The sequence below is a fragment of the Scardinius erythrophthalmus genome (assembly GCF_964197995.2).
Source record: "Scardinius erythrophthalmus genome assembly, chromosome: 22".
NCBI classification, from domain to species: Eukaryota; Metazoa; Chordata; class Actinopteri; order Cypriniformes; family Leuciscidae; genus Scardinius; species Scardinius erythrophthalmus.
The window spans coordinates 28,037,287-28,056,183 of NC_138242.1; the positions used below are offsets into that span (position 1 = coordinate 28,037,287).

Sequence of the window (18,897 nt, forward strand, 5' to 3'; positions counted from 1 at the left end):
TTACTGTATTTTTGATCAAATAACTGCAGCCTTGGTGAGCAAAATATTACTGATCCTAAACTTTTGAACAGTAAGTCTTTGCGTCATGACTATTCCCATCCCTAAGCGGACCCCACCAGATTGGCCTCTTGGAAACTAACTAATATTGTATTTTATACTTCTGAAAGGAAGTCCATTAGATGTTCAGTTTACAGCACAAACCACAAACTAACACTCTTCATGATGTTCTTCAATCCATCCGGCTCAAAGCTAAGTTCATTTGCAGCGGCACCATTTAGACAGCGTTCAAACAGCTCATAATCATGTTGGTTATTCCTCGAAAAATAATGATTGTTATCAATTAGTCTCAACCAATTAGCTGGCATTTCTAATTCTTGGTCTTCTCTTTGTTCCTTTAATTAGTAAATTCATTAGTACCGTCTAGTGTTGCACGCCGAGTAGGCCTAGATGTTTCTGCAGTGTATTCTTATGATTTTAACATGAGGCGCAGCAGTCTTAAGTGGGAGATAATCAGCAGGAACTAATTGTCTAATTGCACTGATGAAGGTTACGATCATTAGCCTGTTCTGGAAGTCCAGTGACGGCCCTCAACAGCGAGTGTTAGTCTGACCGGACCAGCCTAACCCTACAGATGGCCTCACTGTTAAGCTCACGGCAGGACAAAATGATAGACATCTTCTATCCACAGGGAGCAAGACAAACGAGTGTGTGTCTGTGTACGTGCATATGTATATGCGTGTGTGTGTTGTCCGCAGGGAGTAAGACGAACGAGTCGAGGGAGTGCTGATTCAATGCACTTCTTTCTTTTTCTTGCTTGAGAAAGTCCCTGCCTCCACAAAAATTGAATGTCCACCATTTGAGAAATGAATTCATGGAAGTCACTGTCTTTTTTCCCCATTAGTAAGTGTTTAGTTCAACGTTTTAAATAATTGCGTTACAAGGAATGATATTTAAAATACATTTGGGAGGCAATGGGGCGGGAAAGTGCCTACATGTTTTGCTGATGATACCCGGGCCATTTGGAAGACATCAAAGTAGTGAGGAGGTAGCCCAGATGCATATTATAAACTCATTATGTGTATCATTTAAAAGGATGTACTCCAGCAGCAAAACAGTCTTCCCATTCTCTGCCTCGCCTGTAATGTGTGTTCGCAAAGTCGCAACTTTTTGATGCCTTCAGTCAATGTGACAGCTATTACTGCATGGCAAAATGGAATAAATGTCATTTATATTCCTATTGGCAGGGTCATTAACATATGGATAAGACATCGCGAGGCAGTGTCTTTAGAGCAAACTGGAATGTGGAATTTTTTCTGGGGGGAAAAAAGAGATGGTGGATCATAATTTAAGAAATTATAATCATAATTATTGCATTAAGACGCATTTTTATAATTGAGAAAATGTAAATAGAATAGATTAAATTGAGAATGCCTTTTAAATTACAATCCAATTCCTGAATTCGTATTGAACTGAAATGAATTGCAATTAAAAAATAATTTAACTCATGCAAATAAAAAATGTTTAACAAGAAAAGAAGCAAAACCTTGTTTGAGAAACAAGTTTTGAGAAACATTTAAAAAAAGCTTTAAAGTTTGTATAAAGGCATGATTGACAGATAGACAGATAGACAGACAGATAGATAGATAGATAGATAGATAGATAGATAGACAGACAGACAGACAGACAGACAGACAGACAGACAGATAGACAGATAGACAGACAGACAGACAGATAGATAGATAGATAGACAGACAGACAGACAGACAGACAGACAGACAGACAGACAGATAGACAGATAGATAGATAGATAGATAGATAGATAGATAGATAGATAGATAGATAGATAGATAGATAGATAGATAGATAGATAGATAGAATTCAAATGTTTTTCATGTCACTGGCTTCATAATTTATGACTATATAATATAATTATATGAGTATACGAACACCCAAGAGTGTGAATGATCTGACAATACTAACAAGGCAGAGCTGACCTGCTGGTAAACGGCTGTTTTGATATAAACAATGAGTCATTGCCTTCTATATAGCGAACATAATCTGTAAAGTTATGTCCCACCCATGTGACACTGTAAAAATAGTCCCGATGCACATGTGGCCGAGTTCCAACTCAGATGTCAAAACAAGCCCTCCGAGCAGAAGGCCATTTGAAAGATCCCAGGCCTTTTAGTGTCTAGACCAAAGGATAGGTGAAGATTGTCTAGACATGTCTCGAAGGACTCCCATGTATAATCCAAGCTCTCTGCGCTCTTTAGAGCAGGAGCGGCACCAGATGAGACTGGCTGCCCCGGTTCTCAGTGGGTATCTGCTGAGGAAAGAAGCCCGGGACAGAGGGACGTCTTCCAGGCAGACCGTGGGAAACTCTCCGATGGTGTGCCGAGACCTTGTTGTTCAAAATGCCCTGTACACTGGAAATATAGAGGCCGTGAAAGAGCTTTTCTCCAAAGGCTTTCCTTCAGACCTGCTCATCCAGCCACAGGGAGGAGCCATGCGCTACGCAAGAGGAAAAGTGAGAGGTAAGAACAAGCTGTTGTGCAACCGAGCTCAACTTTGCGCAAGTTGTTGTCAAGCTCAACTTTGCATTTGTCTCCTAGAGCTTAGAGTATTTCGGTTGCCCCCAAGAGATCTGTTTCGATTGTCACTATTACTTGAACTGATTACTTCTCAGATTGGCCAGACAGCCTCGGGTTTCTGGACCGTTCTAAAGGTTATGCCAGGCGTCCTTAAAATAGCCCCTTTCTAAAAACAGGCAGCAGACTAACCAGACATATTCAGGGCAAAGATCTATAACATTGTGCCCAGTCTGAAAAGCACTTCAGGCAATCAACACAACCGTGAAGAAGAAGCTGGATTCGTAGCTGATCCTTGCTTTACCTCACACATGGGGCCAAAGAATAAATTTCTCAAACAAAAGAAATATCGCAGCGACGTGATCGCAACGGCTCAAGCGTCAGGATGTATCCTCCAGTTCTGGAATGCCCTTTTGGTAGGGGATGACATCACCGTTATTAGTATAATTGATGACCCAGAATATGCTTATCTCATCGATGCCATATATGACACCAGCAACATAGAGGAGTGGAAGAACTTCAGGTTCAACTACAAAGGGCTAAGTATGTTACAGGAACACACAATGAAGTGAAATTGTGTTTGGTGTTTATGATATACCATATTTCTATGCAATGGGGGGAAAATAATTCTTGCTGCTTGTTTAGTTTACTTAAAACAACACAATTGTTGAACATTTTACCACAACTGAATATTATTGTGTCACAAGCAGTGACAAACTATAAATTGTATGTTGAAAATACATTAATTTTGTGTAAACATTTGCCTCAGAAAAACTGAGTAAAATCAGTGTGTGCTTTTTTCATTTTACTTTGGTGAATTTTACTCAATTGCAAAATCTGAGTGTAAAACATGCAACATTTAAGTACATTGTACCTGTTTTTTGTTAGTGATAGCAAGTAAAATGGTATTGAAGTAAATTGTTCAAGTCCACTTTTTCAGTGACTTTAATCTAGGCCTTTCAAACTATGTGTAGCCTATAAAACTGATTCAAATGTCATTTTTAACCCCAGGTTGAGGCCATTTTTAACCCTGGGTTAAGAGTAACTTCACACTTGTAATTTTGAATGCATTTTAGTGTAACAGACGTAGGCCAATAAGAGCTGAGCGTGTAAACCTCACTCCCCTGGCCTCAAGAGGCACGCTAGCGACTGATGCTAGGCTGAGGTCTTTAGCTTCCTTGTTTAGATTAGCACACTTTCAGACCTCCTGAGTGTGGGTTAGCATTCAAAATTGTGTCAAAGGTGACATACTGGAATGTCACGCAACAGTTGTTTAGCCACAGACAATGCTTCTATTATTTAAAGGGATAGTTCACCCAAAAATGAAAATTCTGTCAATAATCACTCACCCTCATGTTGTTCCAACTCCATAAGACTTTCGTTCATCTTTGGTTAGTAAACCAGGAAGTTATAAAGACAATGTTTAAAATAGTCCAAGTGACTACGGTTGCTCAACCATAAGTTTATCAAACGACGAGAATACTTTATTATTATTATTTTATTTATTTTATTTATTTTTTTATTTTTTGCGCACAAAAAGTATTCTTGTCATTTGATAAACTTGGACTATTTTAAACATTGTCTTTACTAACTTTCTGGTTTGTTTCAGTAACATAGAAGCCTATGGAGGAGTGAGACAGCTCTCAGATTTAATCAAAAATAACTTAATTTGTGTTCCAAAGATGAACGAAAGTCTTACGGGTTTGGAACAACATGAGGGTGAGTAATTACTGACAGAATTTTCATTATTGGGTGAATTAACCCTTTATGGTATGAGCTTCGTATTATCGCAGAAACTTTTATGTATTGTGAAACTATTTCAGCTTCTAAGGGAAACAACGTTGAATATTATTTTTAGAATGTTTCACACTTGAAACAGTTAAAACACATTTATTTAAAATAATCTTATAAATAATTATGAAATCTAAAAACCTGACTACCAAGAATAAATTACTAGCACAGAATATAGCATAAAATGCTGTGATAGCCCATTTAAAGTGTGGATAAAGTAATTCATTAACTAATTTAATAATAATTAATTTCTGTTCTCAAAGATCATTTTGTCATGCATTATGTCTAAGTATCACCGCAGTGTATACATTCCTGTGCACATACACTAGCACTTAAACTTTGCCACTCTAAAGCGTATCTTCATTCCCAGTATTTCCACGTCAGACTCGCCTGCTGTCACAGTTATTTGTTCCCCTATGTGTTCCGGTTACACATAGATTGCTCTCTTCTTATTGCACCACCCCGACTGTGTCTTTGAGGTTGCTTCGGGGTCTTTTTATGAGTTCGTGTTTATGCGTGTTCCCTTGAAACTTGATAAAATACTGATCACAAAAATGAGTATTGCATGGGAGACAAACTTTTCTTGGCGTGTTACATTATAAACTGACTGTCCGCAATGTCATTTAGCAAGTAATGAAACTGAACAAGATCGTCTGCTCATGTGCATCATGGCGTCTGCTAACTTATTAATCTATAAGAACACACTGTAAGTGTCAGAGGCATTATGTTGGATGTTGGTGTTTGACTCATTTAGCATTCTGTTAACAGTAAATGAGTGAATTCAGATAAACCTTCAGCACTGTGTGTGATGTTACAGTTACAATGCATCTGGAATGTCATCAAACACCTAAATAAAAAACAATTCAATGCAAATTGCTTTGGATATTTATAGAATTATTGTTAAGATTAAACATGTACCGAAAGTAGACTATAGTACTAAGTATACTACCATTTAAAAGTTTGGTTCAGGAAGATAAAAAAAAAAAAAAATTGATACTTTTATTCAGCAAGGATACATTAAAATGGTCAAAAGTGACGGTAAAGATATTAATGTTAAAGAAAATTTCTGTTTCAAATAAATTCTGTTATTTGAGCTTTCTCTTCATCAAAGAATCCTTGGGGAAAGAAATTTATCATGGTTTCCACAAAAATATTAAGCATAAATATTAAGCAGCAAAAACGTTTTCAACGTTAATAATACTAAGAAACATTAGTAGTAATTGACCAGCAATAATAATTGAGCATTAAATCAGCATATTAGAATGATTTTTGAAAGATCTGGAGTCTGGAGTAATCATTTAGCTTTGCATCACAGGAATAAATTTCATTTTATAATATATTCAGATAGAAAATGATTAAATAGGAATAATATTTCACAATATTACTGTTTTTACTGTATTTTTGATCAAATAAATGCAGCCTTGGTGAGCAGAAGAGACTTCTGTCAAAAACATTAAGAAATCTTACGGACCAAACTTTTGAAATGCAAATGTAATGTACAAATTAGTCAACTAATGCACAAAAAAGCCTATCTTTAAAGAAAAAAGTCTTTTTTTCTATCTTATGCCCCTTCCCTAGATTTTAGCCCTGCCACTTTGGTTGGCATCCACACAAACGGAGCAAAAATCTTTTAAATCTTCAAATTCTTCAGTCCTGTTCATGATTTCCTGATCTAAAATTGAAACTAACTGCAATATTGAATATCGTAATATTCAGATAATCTCATATCCGTGCTCTTTTGTTCAGGACTGTGGTCATTGACGTATGAACAAGAGCTGACCACGCCACTGCACATCACCGCTGGCCGGGGTTTCACCGAATGTCTGCGGCATCTCCTCGTGAGGGGCGCTCGAGTGGACCTGGCACCTGGGGGCACCACTGCCCTGCATGAGGCCTGTGAGGAGTGCCAGCCCGAGTGTGCCAAGCTGTTGCTGCAGTACAGAGCCAATGCCAACGCAGCCAGTGAAGACGGGCAGATGCCCCTGCATGTGTGCACTGAACTCGATTCCCTTGAGTAAGTGCTTGTTCAGCGCTGTGATTACAGGAAATCCTGTGGTGAACTTCACCATTTCAAATGACTGTCAGATTGACACTTGAAATGAAGGTGTACCACCGCTCAAAAGTTTGGAATAATTATGTTTTTTTGTTTGTTTTTGAAAGAAGAAATATATTTCTATCTGAATATTTCTATTCTAATTTTCAGCATCATTACTCCAGTCTTCAGTCACATGATCTTTCAGAAATCATTCTAATATGCTGATTCTAATATTGCGGCTCAATTATTAATTATGGTTCTTATTTTTATCAATGTATGTATCGATACTTGTGAGGAAATGTATAAATTTTTAGGATTTGTTGATGACTAGAAAGTTCAAAAGAACAGTATTTATTTGAAATATAAATCTTTTGTAACATTATAAATGCTGAGACTGTCATTTTTTATCAATTTAATGTGCCCTTGCTGAATAAAAGTATTAACTATTGAATGGTGGTGTATCCCGGTTTCCACAAAAACACTAAGCAGCACAGCTGTCTTCAACATTGATAATCAGCAAATCAGCATATTAAAATGATTTCTGAAGGATCATGTGACACTGAAGACTGGAGTAATGATGCTGAAAATTCAGCTTTGATCACAGGAATAAATTACATCTTAAAATATATGACAATAGAAAACAGCTATTTTAATTTGTAATGATACACAATATCACAGTTTTTTAACCAAATAGCATCTTTCAAAACCATTAAAAATCTTACTGACCTCAAACCTATGTCTGGTAGTGTATTTGTAGACAACGCAGACTTTGATGTTAAATAATATCCAACAAAATTGATAGAGCTAATGCAGAATGTAATATTTGTGTATGTTTTTCCAGGTGTGCCAAACATCTACTTGGGTTCGGCGCTTTGATCAACAGTCAAAGCTTGTATGAGAACGACACGGCCCTTCATGTGGCGGCCCGCCATGGCCTTCCAGATCACGTGGAGCTCTACTTACGACACGGAGCTGCGCTAAACCTACGAAACGACGAAGGACACACACCTCTGAATGCCGCGTGCTCCCAGCCTCAGGACCGCTCGTCTCTGGAGCGCTACAGTCGTGTTTGCCACATGCTGGTCTCTGCCGGGGCGGACGTACAGGTCAGTGATGCGGACAAGCAGACTCCCCTGCACATGGCGTGTAAGAACGTCAACCCTGACGTGGTGGATCTACTGCTTAAGAACAAAGCCTTGGTCAACGAAATGGATTACGGTGGCGAAGCACCAATGCATAACATCCTGAAGGTGGTGACCTACAAGACGGACCATGAGCCCGAGAGGATCGTTCAGGCTCTTCTCAACTACGGCTCCATCAGAGTGTGGCCTGGAGCTCTGCCCAAGGTCAGCACTGGACGCGGACTATTATCTAATAAGATTGGAAACCTTTAAAGTGCCCCTATTATGCTTTTTCGAATATCACCTTTCATGCAGTGTGTAATAAAATGTAAAACGTCTGCAAGACGAATAAAAGAATAAATTCTGATCTGCTGAAATGAGTCATCAGCAATTCCAGTCTCACTTCCTGTTACATATGTTACAAATTTGCGTAATACCAGCCTATGGTCAATGGCTGCCCGCGAACAACATCTACTTTGACCCTCAAACACTGTAGTTGTAGCTGAGACTGGAAGAGTTTGGTTTGTGTTTTCGACATGTCGAGAAGAAGCTATTTTCAGCTCTGCGAAAGCAAATCCACTTTGCTGCAGTTCAAAAGGACAAAAACTCACGCTAGAATTGATACAGAAAAACAGACGCCATCATTACTGTTCGTATCAAGTGCTGAGGAAGATCCAGAGCTGAAATTCAGATATGGTAATATGCGTTTAGTTTCCAGCACGCACTGTAAGCGATAGACCAATCACAACAGACTAAGCCATCTAACCAATCAGAGCAGAGCAGAGTAGGGTTGTGGAAAGGAAGGGTTTATAGAGACATTGGATAAATTCAAAATCACCCCCTATACCCTCAAATAGGGCATTATTTTGAGGGGGCAGCCATTAGTAGTGGTGTTCGAAACCATAGTGGACGTTATTGAGTGCACTCACTCGTTCAATCCCACATTGCACTGCAATAACGAGTGTGCAACTGATGTACGCGCAACGGCTGTCCGAATTCGCTCACTCATTTTCATTCGTTCCTTCAAGTGAACTGTATTAGTTGACTAACGTAGGGAATAGTGATTGAGGGTTTAGGGGGCCATTTTGGATTCAGCCAGAATCTTCGAACAAACCGTTTTCAGACTCTTTGAGAAATCAGGTGATATACAATGTATATTATGAGAAAATCAAAGTGTTTTTTAACCTTGGATGCATGTAAAACTATTGTAGGAGACATCCAAAATAAAATCAGGAACCTTTAAAACAGCATAACAGGGGCACTTTAAGAGTTATCCGATTGTACCAATTCATGCTGGATATGCTGAAATACTTATTTTTCAGTGTTTAGAACTTTTGTTTATCTATTAGGTTAGACTTATTTCCCTAATTTTTTCATAAAGACTGTTTAGGATTGGCTCCAAATTATGATTAAATTAAAGTATTCCTTAAGGATTGTTTTGATTAGTGGTGCACTACTGATATTTCTCACTTTTAGGATATTTTTATACATAGGAAGCATTCAATTTGTCAAAAGTGACAGTAAAGCCATTTATAATGTTATGAAAGAAACCACAAAAGAAAGTCATGGAAAGGCATGAGGGTGAATAAATGACAGAATTTGAATTTTTTTAACTATGCACAGTAAAATTGGGAACTAACCTTTTTGCCACTTGTACAGAACGAACCCACGTCTCCAGAAGACCTCCATCTGCAGTCTGTAAATTACAGTTTTCTTTAGCACACAGGATATACAGTATTTAATATATATAGAAATGAATGAACTCAAAAGCATCATTTAAGTTCACCGCAAGCAGCATGTGATACTTTAGTTGTCACAAATACAGAAATAATCACTTTCAGATGGATTTATTTCTGTCTTTCAAAAGCGCAGTTAAAAACACTTGACATCACGCATCCAATGAGTCCCACTTGTGCCAAATAAATTGCCTGAGTCTTAACGAGGCAAATGTTAATAGGAGATTAATTAGCAGTAATTGCAGAAATTCCCCACAATCCCCCAGAGGGGGGCCCAATCTGTTCATCAGCCCAAGTAGTTAATTATTCCATGCCATGTTCCCCCAAAACTACAACTATCCACCTTTGACCTCCACAACACAGGTGGGGCTGTTGCACCAGGTGGAAACTGACAAAAACCTGCTGATCAATGACTAAATCGCATACTCTCTTGAGTAGGTACTTGTTTTGAATAAGTAATTACTTCACAACCACCAAATCTGGACGTACTATATTCGCCATGTTCCCATTATCATGTGACCTACTGCTTTACCTCCATTCATAAATCCTCTCCCATGGACTCATGGGATAGTAAAGTGTTTATCGTATGCACACTTCAGAATCTTGCCGGAAGTAGTTGGAGATCCGGGTAATTTTGCACAACTGTTTTATGAGTACTGTGAACTCGGACATACTTTTGTCACATACTGATTTTCGCCTACTATATAGGGAAGTATACGATTTCGGATGCATTTTTTTTTTTTTTACAACTGGGAAAGGGTTTATTCTTATTAAGATCAGGCCATTTGATTCCTTGTGATCTATTATATTGGTTTCTGAGGAACATTAAATTTGGATCTATTTTCTGAGATAAACAAGACTTTATTCATCTTTGATAGTTTAATTAACTTTTTAGCGCAATTTTCCACCGGACAAAATTGCACTTGTTAACTCATGATTTCTGTTCTGTTCGTCTGTGCGCACCAATCTTGCACTTCTATCTACTCCTCAACCAGACCACCTAGAGACTTCGGGTTTTCGCATTATGTTAAGGAAGGTCTAATCTCGGGAACGCACAAAAAAAAATCCAGGAAAAGATTTACTATCTCTTAGTGTTGTGATCCCATGAGGTGAGAAAATTGCGCTAAAACACTCACCGAGTTTTTATTACTTGTTTAACATTTATTATTTAGCAAGGATGTATTAAATTGGTCAAGAGGGACAGTAAAGACATTCATAATGTTATAAAAGATTTCAACATTGATCATAATAAGAAATGATTAGAATATATTAGAATGATTTCTGAAGGATCACGTGACACATTCATCCAGATGCTGAAAATCAGCTTTGCATCAGGAATAAATTACATTTTAAAATATATTCAAAAAAAAAAAAACAGCTATAAACAATATATTTGATATTTGAGTTTCATTTCCCTGGTTTCTTTTTCTTGTAATATGACCGCTTTATTCTCTGACACAGGTGTTGAAATATTGCTGCACATCTCCACGAACAATAGAAGTGCTCTTCAACGCCTATGACCGGCTGAAAATCACTGACGCCTGGGTAGAAGCTGTTCCTCCTGAAGTGTTTCAGGTCAGATGATGTCAAGCTTTTGACTTTTTTCAATGTTTTCTTAAATATAATGTATTGAATGTTTAACTGAATGTTAAAAAAACAAGTTTTATTTAAAAAAAAAAAGCAATAACTCAATGGGTTTCACTACTAATCTCAAAATAATCTTCTTACAATATCAGATTATTTGAATTCAGTATCTTGTTTTGGCACAGAAACACCGTGAATTCTACGAATCCCTGTTTGCACTGAGCCAAACTCCTCGATGTCTCCAACACCTGGCCCGCCACAGACTCCGAGCCTTTCTGGAGGGTCGCTTGCACTTGGTGCTCCCTAAACTGGGTCTGCCAACCTTTCTAAAAAATTATATAATGCTGGCATTCAAAGACTATATGCACTGAGAGACCTCAAACCTGAGCGCGCACACAAGCATCCATCAAGTCATTGAGTTTTGTTTCATTCTTTGTGATTCTGAAGGATAGAAAATTGTCCTGTCTTCACCAAGTTTTTTGTGTAAAGTCGGCATGAAATGGAAGTCGCAATAGTCTTTTCTACCCTGTTGTGACATGATGAATGTGATTTCACCATGTGCAACACTGGATCAACATTTTTGAACAACATTTCAATCCACCAATCATATTTGAAGGATACGTTTACAGTTTATATATAAGTTTAGGTGCTTCTACATCAGCGTTATATTTTCCTCTGATTTTAGGGTGAACTTTTGGGTAGGGTTAGTTTTAGGGGAAGGGATAGGGTTAGGATTAAAATTCCAGACAGGAATGTTGTTCCAGGATCAACAAAATGTGTTAATCCTGGAACGTCTTACTTGGTAAAATCACGTGACCACTGTGACGTATACATCCGAGTGAAGTGTCTTCTTGGGGAATTGATTGGATGGTTGAGGTTTCCTATTGGTGGATCCCATGTGAGTGACAGGTTGCCCCGCCCCCACGCCAGTAAACACATCATCAGAGAAGAGAAGAGACATCGCTGCAAGAGTGAGGGGAAGATTAAAGATTACAAGGGCACATGAATTTAAAAATAAATTTTTCCATATATAGGAAAAACAAGAATTGCCTATTTGGTTTAACTTTAAAATGTGTTTTACTATTACTGATATCTATTTTAAAGCATTAAAAGAAAGAAAGAAAAGATGAAAGAGATTCATGAAGAACAAAACAGGAGGTGTATGCAAAAGGTCAGTATGTAAAGTTCATATATTCAGTGCAGCACTTTCACCATTTGATTATCTTCCACAGTGGGGCGCCATGGAGCTCTAATGGATCCTGAACTCTTCAAAGTTCTCAAAGCACTGATAGGAATTCATGCGAAATTGACAGTTTCTGAAAATATTCAAAACCATTCTGTATGCTTTAATGTTTTCATTTTCTTGTAAAATAAACGTTCAAATTTTTATTTATATTTATGTAATTCATTTTAACTGCTTTTCTTATTTTATTTCATATTAATGCAAAAAATGCAATCATTGGGTTTAAAAATTGAATTTAAAAAATGTAAACCAATGGTTGGGTTAACCATATTTGACCCAAACATGGGTTGAAACAACCCAGCATTTTTAATTAGCAAAAATTGATTGACATTTAAAGGTTTTACTATTCTATTCTATTTTATTCTATTCTATTCTATTCTATTCTATTCTATTCTATCAACTTAAATATTTTAACATTTATGATTTAAAGTTCTTGATTTAATGTCTAATTTTGAGGCTTCGCTTACAATACAATACTGTATTATTATGGTACATGTCCAGATTTGCTTGGATGGCACTTTCTTATATTTGATATCGTTATCCTTGTCAGCATTATCATAAGTAATTTCATCTTCATTTATCTATCTTCTCAGAGGAATGATATAGGAAATCTTGCTGTAACATTACAATTCTCTATGTGGATGAAAACTATTGTATACATGATTTTTAAAATCTTAAGTACCACGTCAGGGTTTTATTTTTTATTTTTTACTTGTTATCCGATCTGAAAGATGAGTGACAGGATCCTCCAGCCACATGTGGCTTTTCCGTCAGAGGTGCATTATGGAGATGAGTTGTGTGGAAGTATTATGTGATTATGTTATGGAGAGGCATGCGCTTGAATGATAAACAGCAAGTAAAGGCAGAGCGCAGAATGATTGGGGACAGAGGGTCTCATGTCTAATGATCCTGTCACATTGACCCTTTAAAAAAACAATACAATGGAAATTTTTTTATGAATAATAATACTTATTATTATACTACAATTTTATTATTATTATTATAATTACAAATTATTATTAGTAGGAGTATCAGAATACAGTGGGACACTTTCTGATAATTTAGTGTTGTTTAAAAAAAATATTATCCAAATGTCACCCTATATTTAGTTAAGGATGAATGCTTACCAATTGTCCCACTTGTCCTGTATTCATCCTAATACAGAGCAATACATTTTAGCAATTATACTTTGCTCCCTATTGCTGCATTATTTAGATTTAAAGTTATTAATTGCTCGTCAAAGATACTAAAGCCTTGTTGGTTTGCTCTTTTTTCTTCATGTAGTGAAGAACAAAGGTGCAAAGCAATTGTCTATGAACAGATCTTTGATAAAAGTCATATATACGATGACCAAGAGGAGGAGGGGGGGCTCTGATTGTGTCCCATTCAGGAGCGTGAGAGAGAGAGAGAGAGAGAGAGAGGGAGCGAGGGAGAGAGAGAACGCTGTCTGGTTTCAATAGATCAAAGAGCACTGCTCCTGAATGGAGTCATTTGCAATTATAAGAATAATTAGCATCTGTGGGTCCTCCATCGCTAATCAGAGTCGGAGGTGATGTGTTTATGTCCTCGCGCAATCAGACGGCCAGTTGGAGAGCTCGCGCCCCGCAGGACTCAATAGCGCCTAATCATCATCAGAAGTGAATTGGCATTTAAACGGTAAAATGATCTCCGATTAAATTAATGCTTAGCGGGGAAAGAGAAACCGCTCAGAGGGTGCAATTTTAGACCCATTTTCTTTGTTTTTTCTTAAAATCTAAATTATATTCTCAACTAAAGAAAGTATTATTCGATTTTCTCTTAAAGTCTTTTCCTTCTTAATTTTCTGTACATATTGTCAAATTATCTGTATGATTAGCCTAATCAAGGACCTTTCCTCTGAATATCTGTGGAGATAGGCCTACATACATGACACTCTTTTTGTCTGGCTCTATTTAAACACATTACAATGGATTACGTGAATGCACATGATTAATATGTTTTCAATTTATGAACTACGATCATTTTTATAGTCATTTTTTTATCTAGATGACGTAACTGTCCGGAGATTATAAAAAAGAGAAATGTTTAAAAGGCTGAAATTCTTGGAGAAAAAACACAGATTAAGTTAACTGCCATTAAGTTAAATATAAAGTTAAATATTATAGCTAGCCTAGGATATAGCCTATATATATATATATATATATATTTTTTTTTTTTACTTAAAAAAATAAATAAAAAGGCAGGTTTGTTCAGGCCCAATGAAGAAACTAGCCTACTTGTTATTCATGACCAGGCCCAGCATTTTAAAGTGTAAGTTGCAGGTTAAATTTTAACACTTATTTATAAATAATAAAAAATAATAATAGGCCCAGCATTTTAAGGGAATTTTTGTCAGTAATTTTTTGGTTTAATCTGTTGAGATCGTCTCGCGCAACTCAATTGTCGTTTCGCCGCCCTAACACTCTGGGTGACGTAAGCCATCTAAACAAAACTTTTTGTGATATACTTTCGATATATTAATATAGAATAAAGTGATAAAAAATGACAGTTGGCCTACTTGTGTTTTGTGGAAGTTCGGCCCGGATCCCACCGTAAGCGCTCGCGCTGCCTGCTGTTGCTATGGTTACCCCTCAGGCGAACAACCGCGATTTCTTTTCGCTAGCATATAGCCTACATTTAGCGAACTTATCTCTAACGTTTGGTGACTGAAAGTTATCTGAAAACGGTTTTGAAATGTTTTCATTTCACATTTCCACAAAAATGGCTACACTCTTAAATAGCCTAAGTTGGGTTGTTTCAACCCACGTTTGGGTCAAATATGGACGAACCCAAGCGTTTATTGGTTTACATTTCATTAAAAAATGTAACCTGTGTTTGTCCGTATTTGATCCAAACATAGTTTGAAACAACCCAGCATGTTTGTAAGAGTTTAAAAAAAAAAATCAAGAAATTGCTTAATTTTATCATCTAAAATCCATATTTTTTGGCCTATAAATATTTATAGGCCAATATCTTGTAATATTCCCTATTTTATCAGCATAGTGTTCACACAGATCTCTACATTCAAAGGTCATTTCATCAGTAAAATCTCTCTCTTGGGGATAATTGTCGGCCAGATTCACTCTTTCTCCGAACAGAAAAGAAAAGACTCTCTCTCACAAGAGGGCCGAAACATCTGCCTCTCCGCCCTCACGACTCCGATGCCATCGGCCTCTAAAAGAATAAACAAAAGAACCGTTGTTATATATCTTCCCTTGAATACAAAGTAATTACTTATCATCAATCAAAATTAATAATAGTTGATTGGGTTGGTGTGGTCAACGCAGTCCCCTCACATTCGCTTTCCATGAGGAGGGGACTTGACCCACTGGGAAACTACACCCCCCCTCTCTAGGCGGCCTAAAAAGTCAGGGACTGAATAAGGAAATGAAGCGTAATTTGAGGAAGATGGATGAGTCTCCAGGGCAACACCCCCTTCTATCCTCTTGTATTGATGATAACCGAGAGAAAGAGAGAGAGAGAGGGTGCGAGAGCGCGCGCGCGAGAGTGTGTGTGTGTGTGTGTTTATGTCTCAGTATGTGACAAATAGAGGCTGAGACACTGAGAGCTCCAGACAAAAAAACGCATCAGGTCCCAGTCAGTTGGACGGCGAGGACCCTATAGCACCATCAGGATAACCGTGGACCACATTTGGGTGATTTGTCTCAGAAGGCCAGTGCACGGGATTTATACGACCAGACCGCGCTCAGTTCACCATGCAGAGACCGAGCGGTACGGGCACGGCGTTTTCCATCGATTCTTTGATTGGCACTCCACAGCCCCGGCCGGGCCACCTGCTCTACACGGGCTACCCGATGTTTATGCCGTACCGACCGCTTATGATTCCACAAGCCCTGTCTCATTCGTCATTACCGTCGGGTATCCCTCCCTTGGCACCGTTGGCATCGTTCGCGGGGCGTCTCACCAACACTTTTTGCGCAGGTTTGGGTCAGGGGATGCCCTCCATGGTGGCGCTCACCACCACCCTGCCCAGTTTCTCGGACCCTCCAGATAGTTTCTATCCCCCGCAGGAGATGCCGGGACCCCGGTTAGGCGCGGACGGGACGGGGATGAACCGGCAGGAGAGCCCGCACGACGAGCTCAAGGGCTCCGAACTCCTCAATTTCACGGAAACTTTTCAGGCGGTTGCAGGTGAGCACCGGAGACAAACTCTCACTGACAGCTGGATTCAAAAGTTCTAACCGCCTTTATTCAAAATAAAAGTTCTGATTAGAACCAAAAGGGTTCTACAGTCTGATGCCAAAAGTTCTAAAACAAACTTTTATCCTCTAGTCTAGTTCTTTAGAAAATACCGGTGAGTTTTATAACACACAAATCAATATGTTAAATAAAATAACTTTTTTAACCTCCAAAAAAAGGTAAGATGAGATGCTCTTTTGGTGAAAAAAAAGGTAAAAATTAACTTTTTTTCTAATATCGTGGAACTTTATTAAAAACTTTCTTTAGTGTCATCAACAAACAATTAAAACTTGCTGTACATTCAAAAATGTCATGAAACGTCATGTCATGTGCTTTCATGTATTTTTTATGATATGAATGTTAAGCTAAGAATTATAACATTTTTGGTAGCTTTTGAATCAAAATTCAAAATGTGGTTTAAAACTGTCGTTTTTGTGGCTGGATAAACAGTGCATTTAAGATATTTATCATATAGGCTACTGTTCTTATGGACTTTATAAAATTATTGAAATAATTATAGGCTATATGTTTTGAGATATTTCTAAATAGTTAGCAAAATTTGATAAAGTTGGAGTTTGAGCAGACTGAATCACAGAGCAAACGATACGAATAAAAGAGCATTTGCTGTGAAGTTTCAGCACACTGTTTATTTTACTGTATGTTCTAAAAATATATTTTCCCCATACAAATTGTTCCAACACTGTCATTTCTACTCGAGCTTTTGAGTTTTATACACCATTTTCTTAAACATTAAAAAAGTGTAACGAACTTACAGATTAAATTTGCTTTTAAAGTTGTAAGGCAACTAAAGTCATTGGTTCGAATATAGACAGGCCTTGAAGGAATTTTATTATTTTTGTTTTTTATTATGTTTCAGGATATTTATGAATCAATGTCTGTAAAATTAAAGTTTTAAATGGAGCATGTTACATCATAAAGCAAACGATTAACAATTATTCTAATGTTTTAGAGCAATTCAATATTTCCCTCATGTTAGAGAATTGATTTCTACACTCTTAAAAATAAAGGTTCTAGGCTACACATGGGCTGTCGCAGTGATGCCAGAACCATTATTAGTTCCTCAAAGAACCTTTCAGCGAACAGATCTTAAAAGTTATTTATTTTAATAACCTAAAGAACCTTTTGTGGAACGCAAACGTTCCATGGATGTTAAATGTTCTTTATGGAACCATCAATGCCAATAAAGAACATTTATGTTATAGCCTACTCGATTTTCTTGATCATTAATTAATTCGAGGTTGTCAAAAAGGACTTTTCACCGCACTTCGTCACTTTGGCACCACCTGTAATGCATTCATTAAGTTTCAATTGGGTTTAAATGTTTTAGCCTACATGCATTAACACTACATTAGTCCCTTGACCAGAATATTTGTAATGCTTAATAATTGTCCTTCTCTTCAGGCGAAACCAAACTGTACAGTTCCGACGACGAGAAGCTGGATCTGAAGTCCGCGGAGGCCGCGTGCAGTGACCGGGAGGACAGCTCTGCCGACAGCGAGAACGAGAGCTTCTCCGACGGGAACACCTGCGCTTCGGCGGCCCAGAAAAGCAAACTGAAAGGCGGCTCACAGGACGCGTTACCGCCGGGCGGCTCTGCGGGAAAGAGCCGGAGGAGACGGACTGCTTTCACTAGCGAACAGCTCCTGGAACTCGAGAAGGAGTTTCACTGCAAGAAGTATCTGTCCCTCACCGAGCGCTCTCAGATCGCGCACGCGCTCAAACTCAGCGAGGTCCAGGTCAAAATCTGGTTCCAGAACCGCAGGGCCAAATGGAAACGGATCAAAGCCGGGAACGTCAACAACAGATCCGGGGAGCCCGTCCGGAACCCCAAAATCGTGGTGCCCATCCCCGTGCACGTCAACAGGTTCGCGGTTCGGAGTCAGCACCAACAGATCGAGCCGGGCAGCAGGCCATGAACTCCTCAATCAAAGTGACCCTAAACGAACATTTACACGAGCCACAGTCACACAGGTCAGGGGTCACACAGCACAGATGCATGAAGCACACCTAAAAGGAGACCTTTTCAGCCTATCTAAGGATATCCAGAGACGTTTAGTTAACACTCAAACTCGAGGCCTATACAATGCTTAACGGATCATCGGTTTATACATACAATTCTGAATTGCCTATATATGACTTAAAGTTTATAATATTTGAATGTATACTGACACATGACCTGTTAAGCATTATATTATAAATATTTGAAAGTTATTAAGGTGTTACCGACTTTTCAACGTCGACATTGTTCATTTCCTTCTCTCCCCTAAAATGTCTTTATTTTTAATTTATTATTTTGTACATTTGTAAATATTAAATGTGTCCGTGCGACACACATGTGCACTATACGAGACTGTAAAGAGACGTTTTTTAAAAAATAAGTATTTATAAGTTGCTGTAGTGAATTTTTTGCATGTGTTGCCATTTGTTGTCTGATTTTCCCGTATGATTTTAACGGGCCGTTTCATTTTTTTGCATGTGCTCTTACAAGCATTTCTGTCCAAGAGGCGGAATATCCCCCAGTTCTTTGTGAAGAAAGAAACAAACAAAAAAACGGTGATGG

The 18,897-nt window shown here is 38.0% G+C and overlaps 2 protein-coding genes across 3 annotated transcripts; both read left to right on the forward strand.

Annotated features, from left to right (window-relative positions):
* Positions 1 to 2,143: 2,143 nt before the first annotated feature.
* Positions 2,144 to 12,248, forward strand: asb10 (ankyrin repeat and SOCS box containing 10). 2 transcript variants are annotated; one of them, XM_081352410.1, is made up of 5 exons: positions 2,144 to 2,534; positions 6,126 to 6,393; positions 7,256 to 7,760; positions 10,733 to 10,846; positions 11,041 to 11,369. In XM_081352410.1, the coding sequence occupies exons 1-5, from the start codon at positions 2,225 to 2,227 to the stop codon at positions 11,224 to 11,226; spliced, it is 1,383 nt and encodes a 460-aa protein (XP_081208536.1). In that variant the 5' UTR covers positions 2,144 to 2,224; the 3' UTR covers positions 11,227 to 11,369. The 2 variants fall into 2 exon arrangements, with proteins under 2 accessions (XP_081208536.1, XP_081208537.1); XM_081352411.1 differs by having other exon boundaries at positions 2,525 to 3,131; positions 11,041 to 12,248.
* A 3,584-nt stretch (positions 12,249 to 15,832) lies between these two features.
* gbx1 (gastrulation brain homeobox 1) lies at positions 15,833 to 18,253 on the forward strand (the record flags this gene model as incomplete). Its single annotated transcript, XM_081352153.1, has 2 exons — positions 15,833 to 16,268; positions 17,739 to 18,253. 2 exons carry the CDS (start codon positions 15,833 to 15,835, stop codon positions 18,251 to 18,253), a joined length of 951 nt encoding a protein of 316 aa, XP_081208279.1.
* Positions 18,254 to 18,897: the final 644 nt, after the last annotated feature.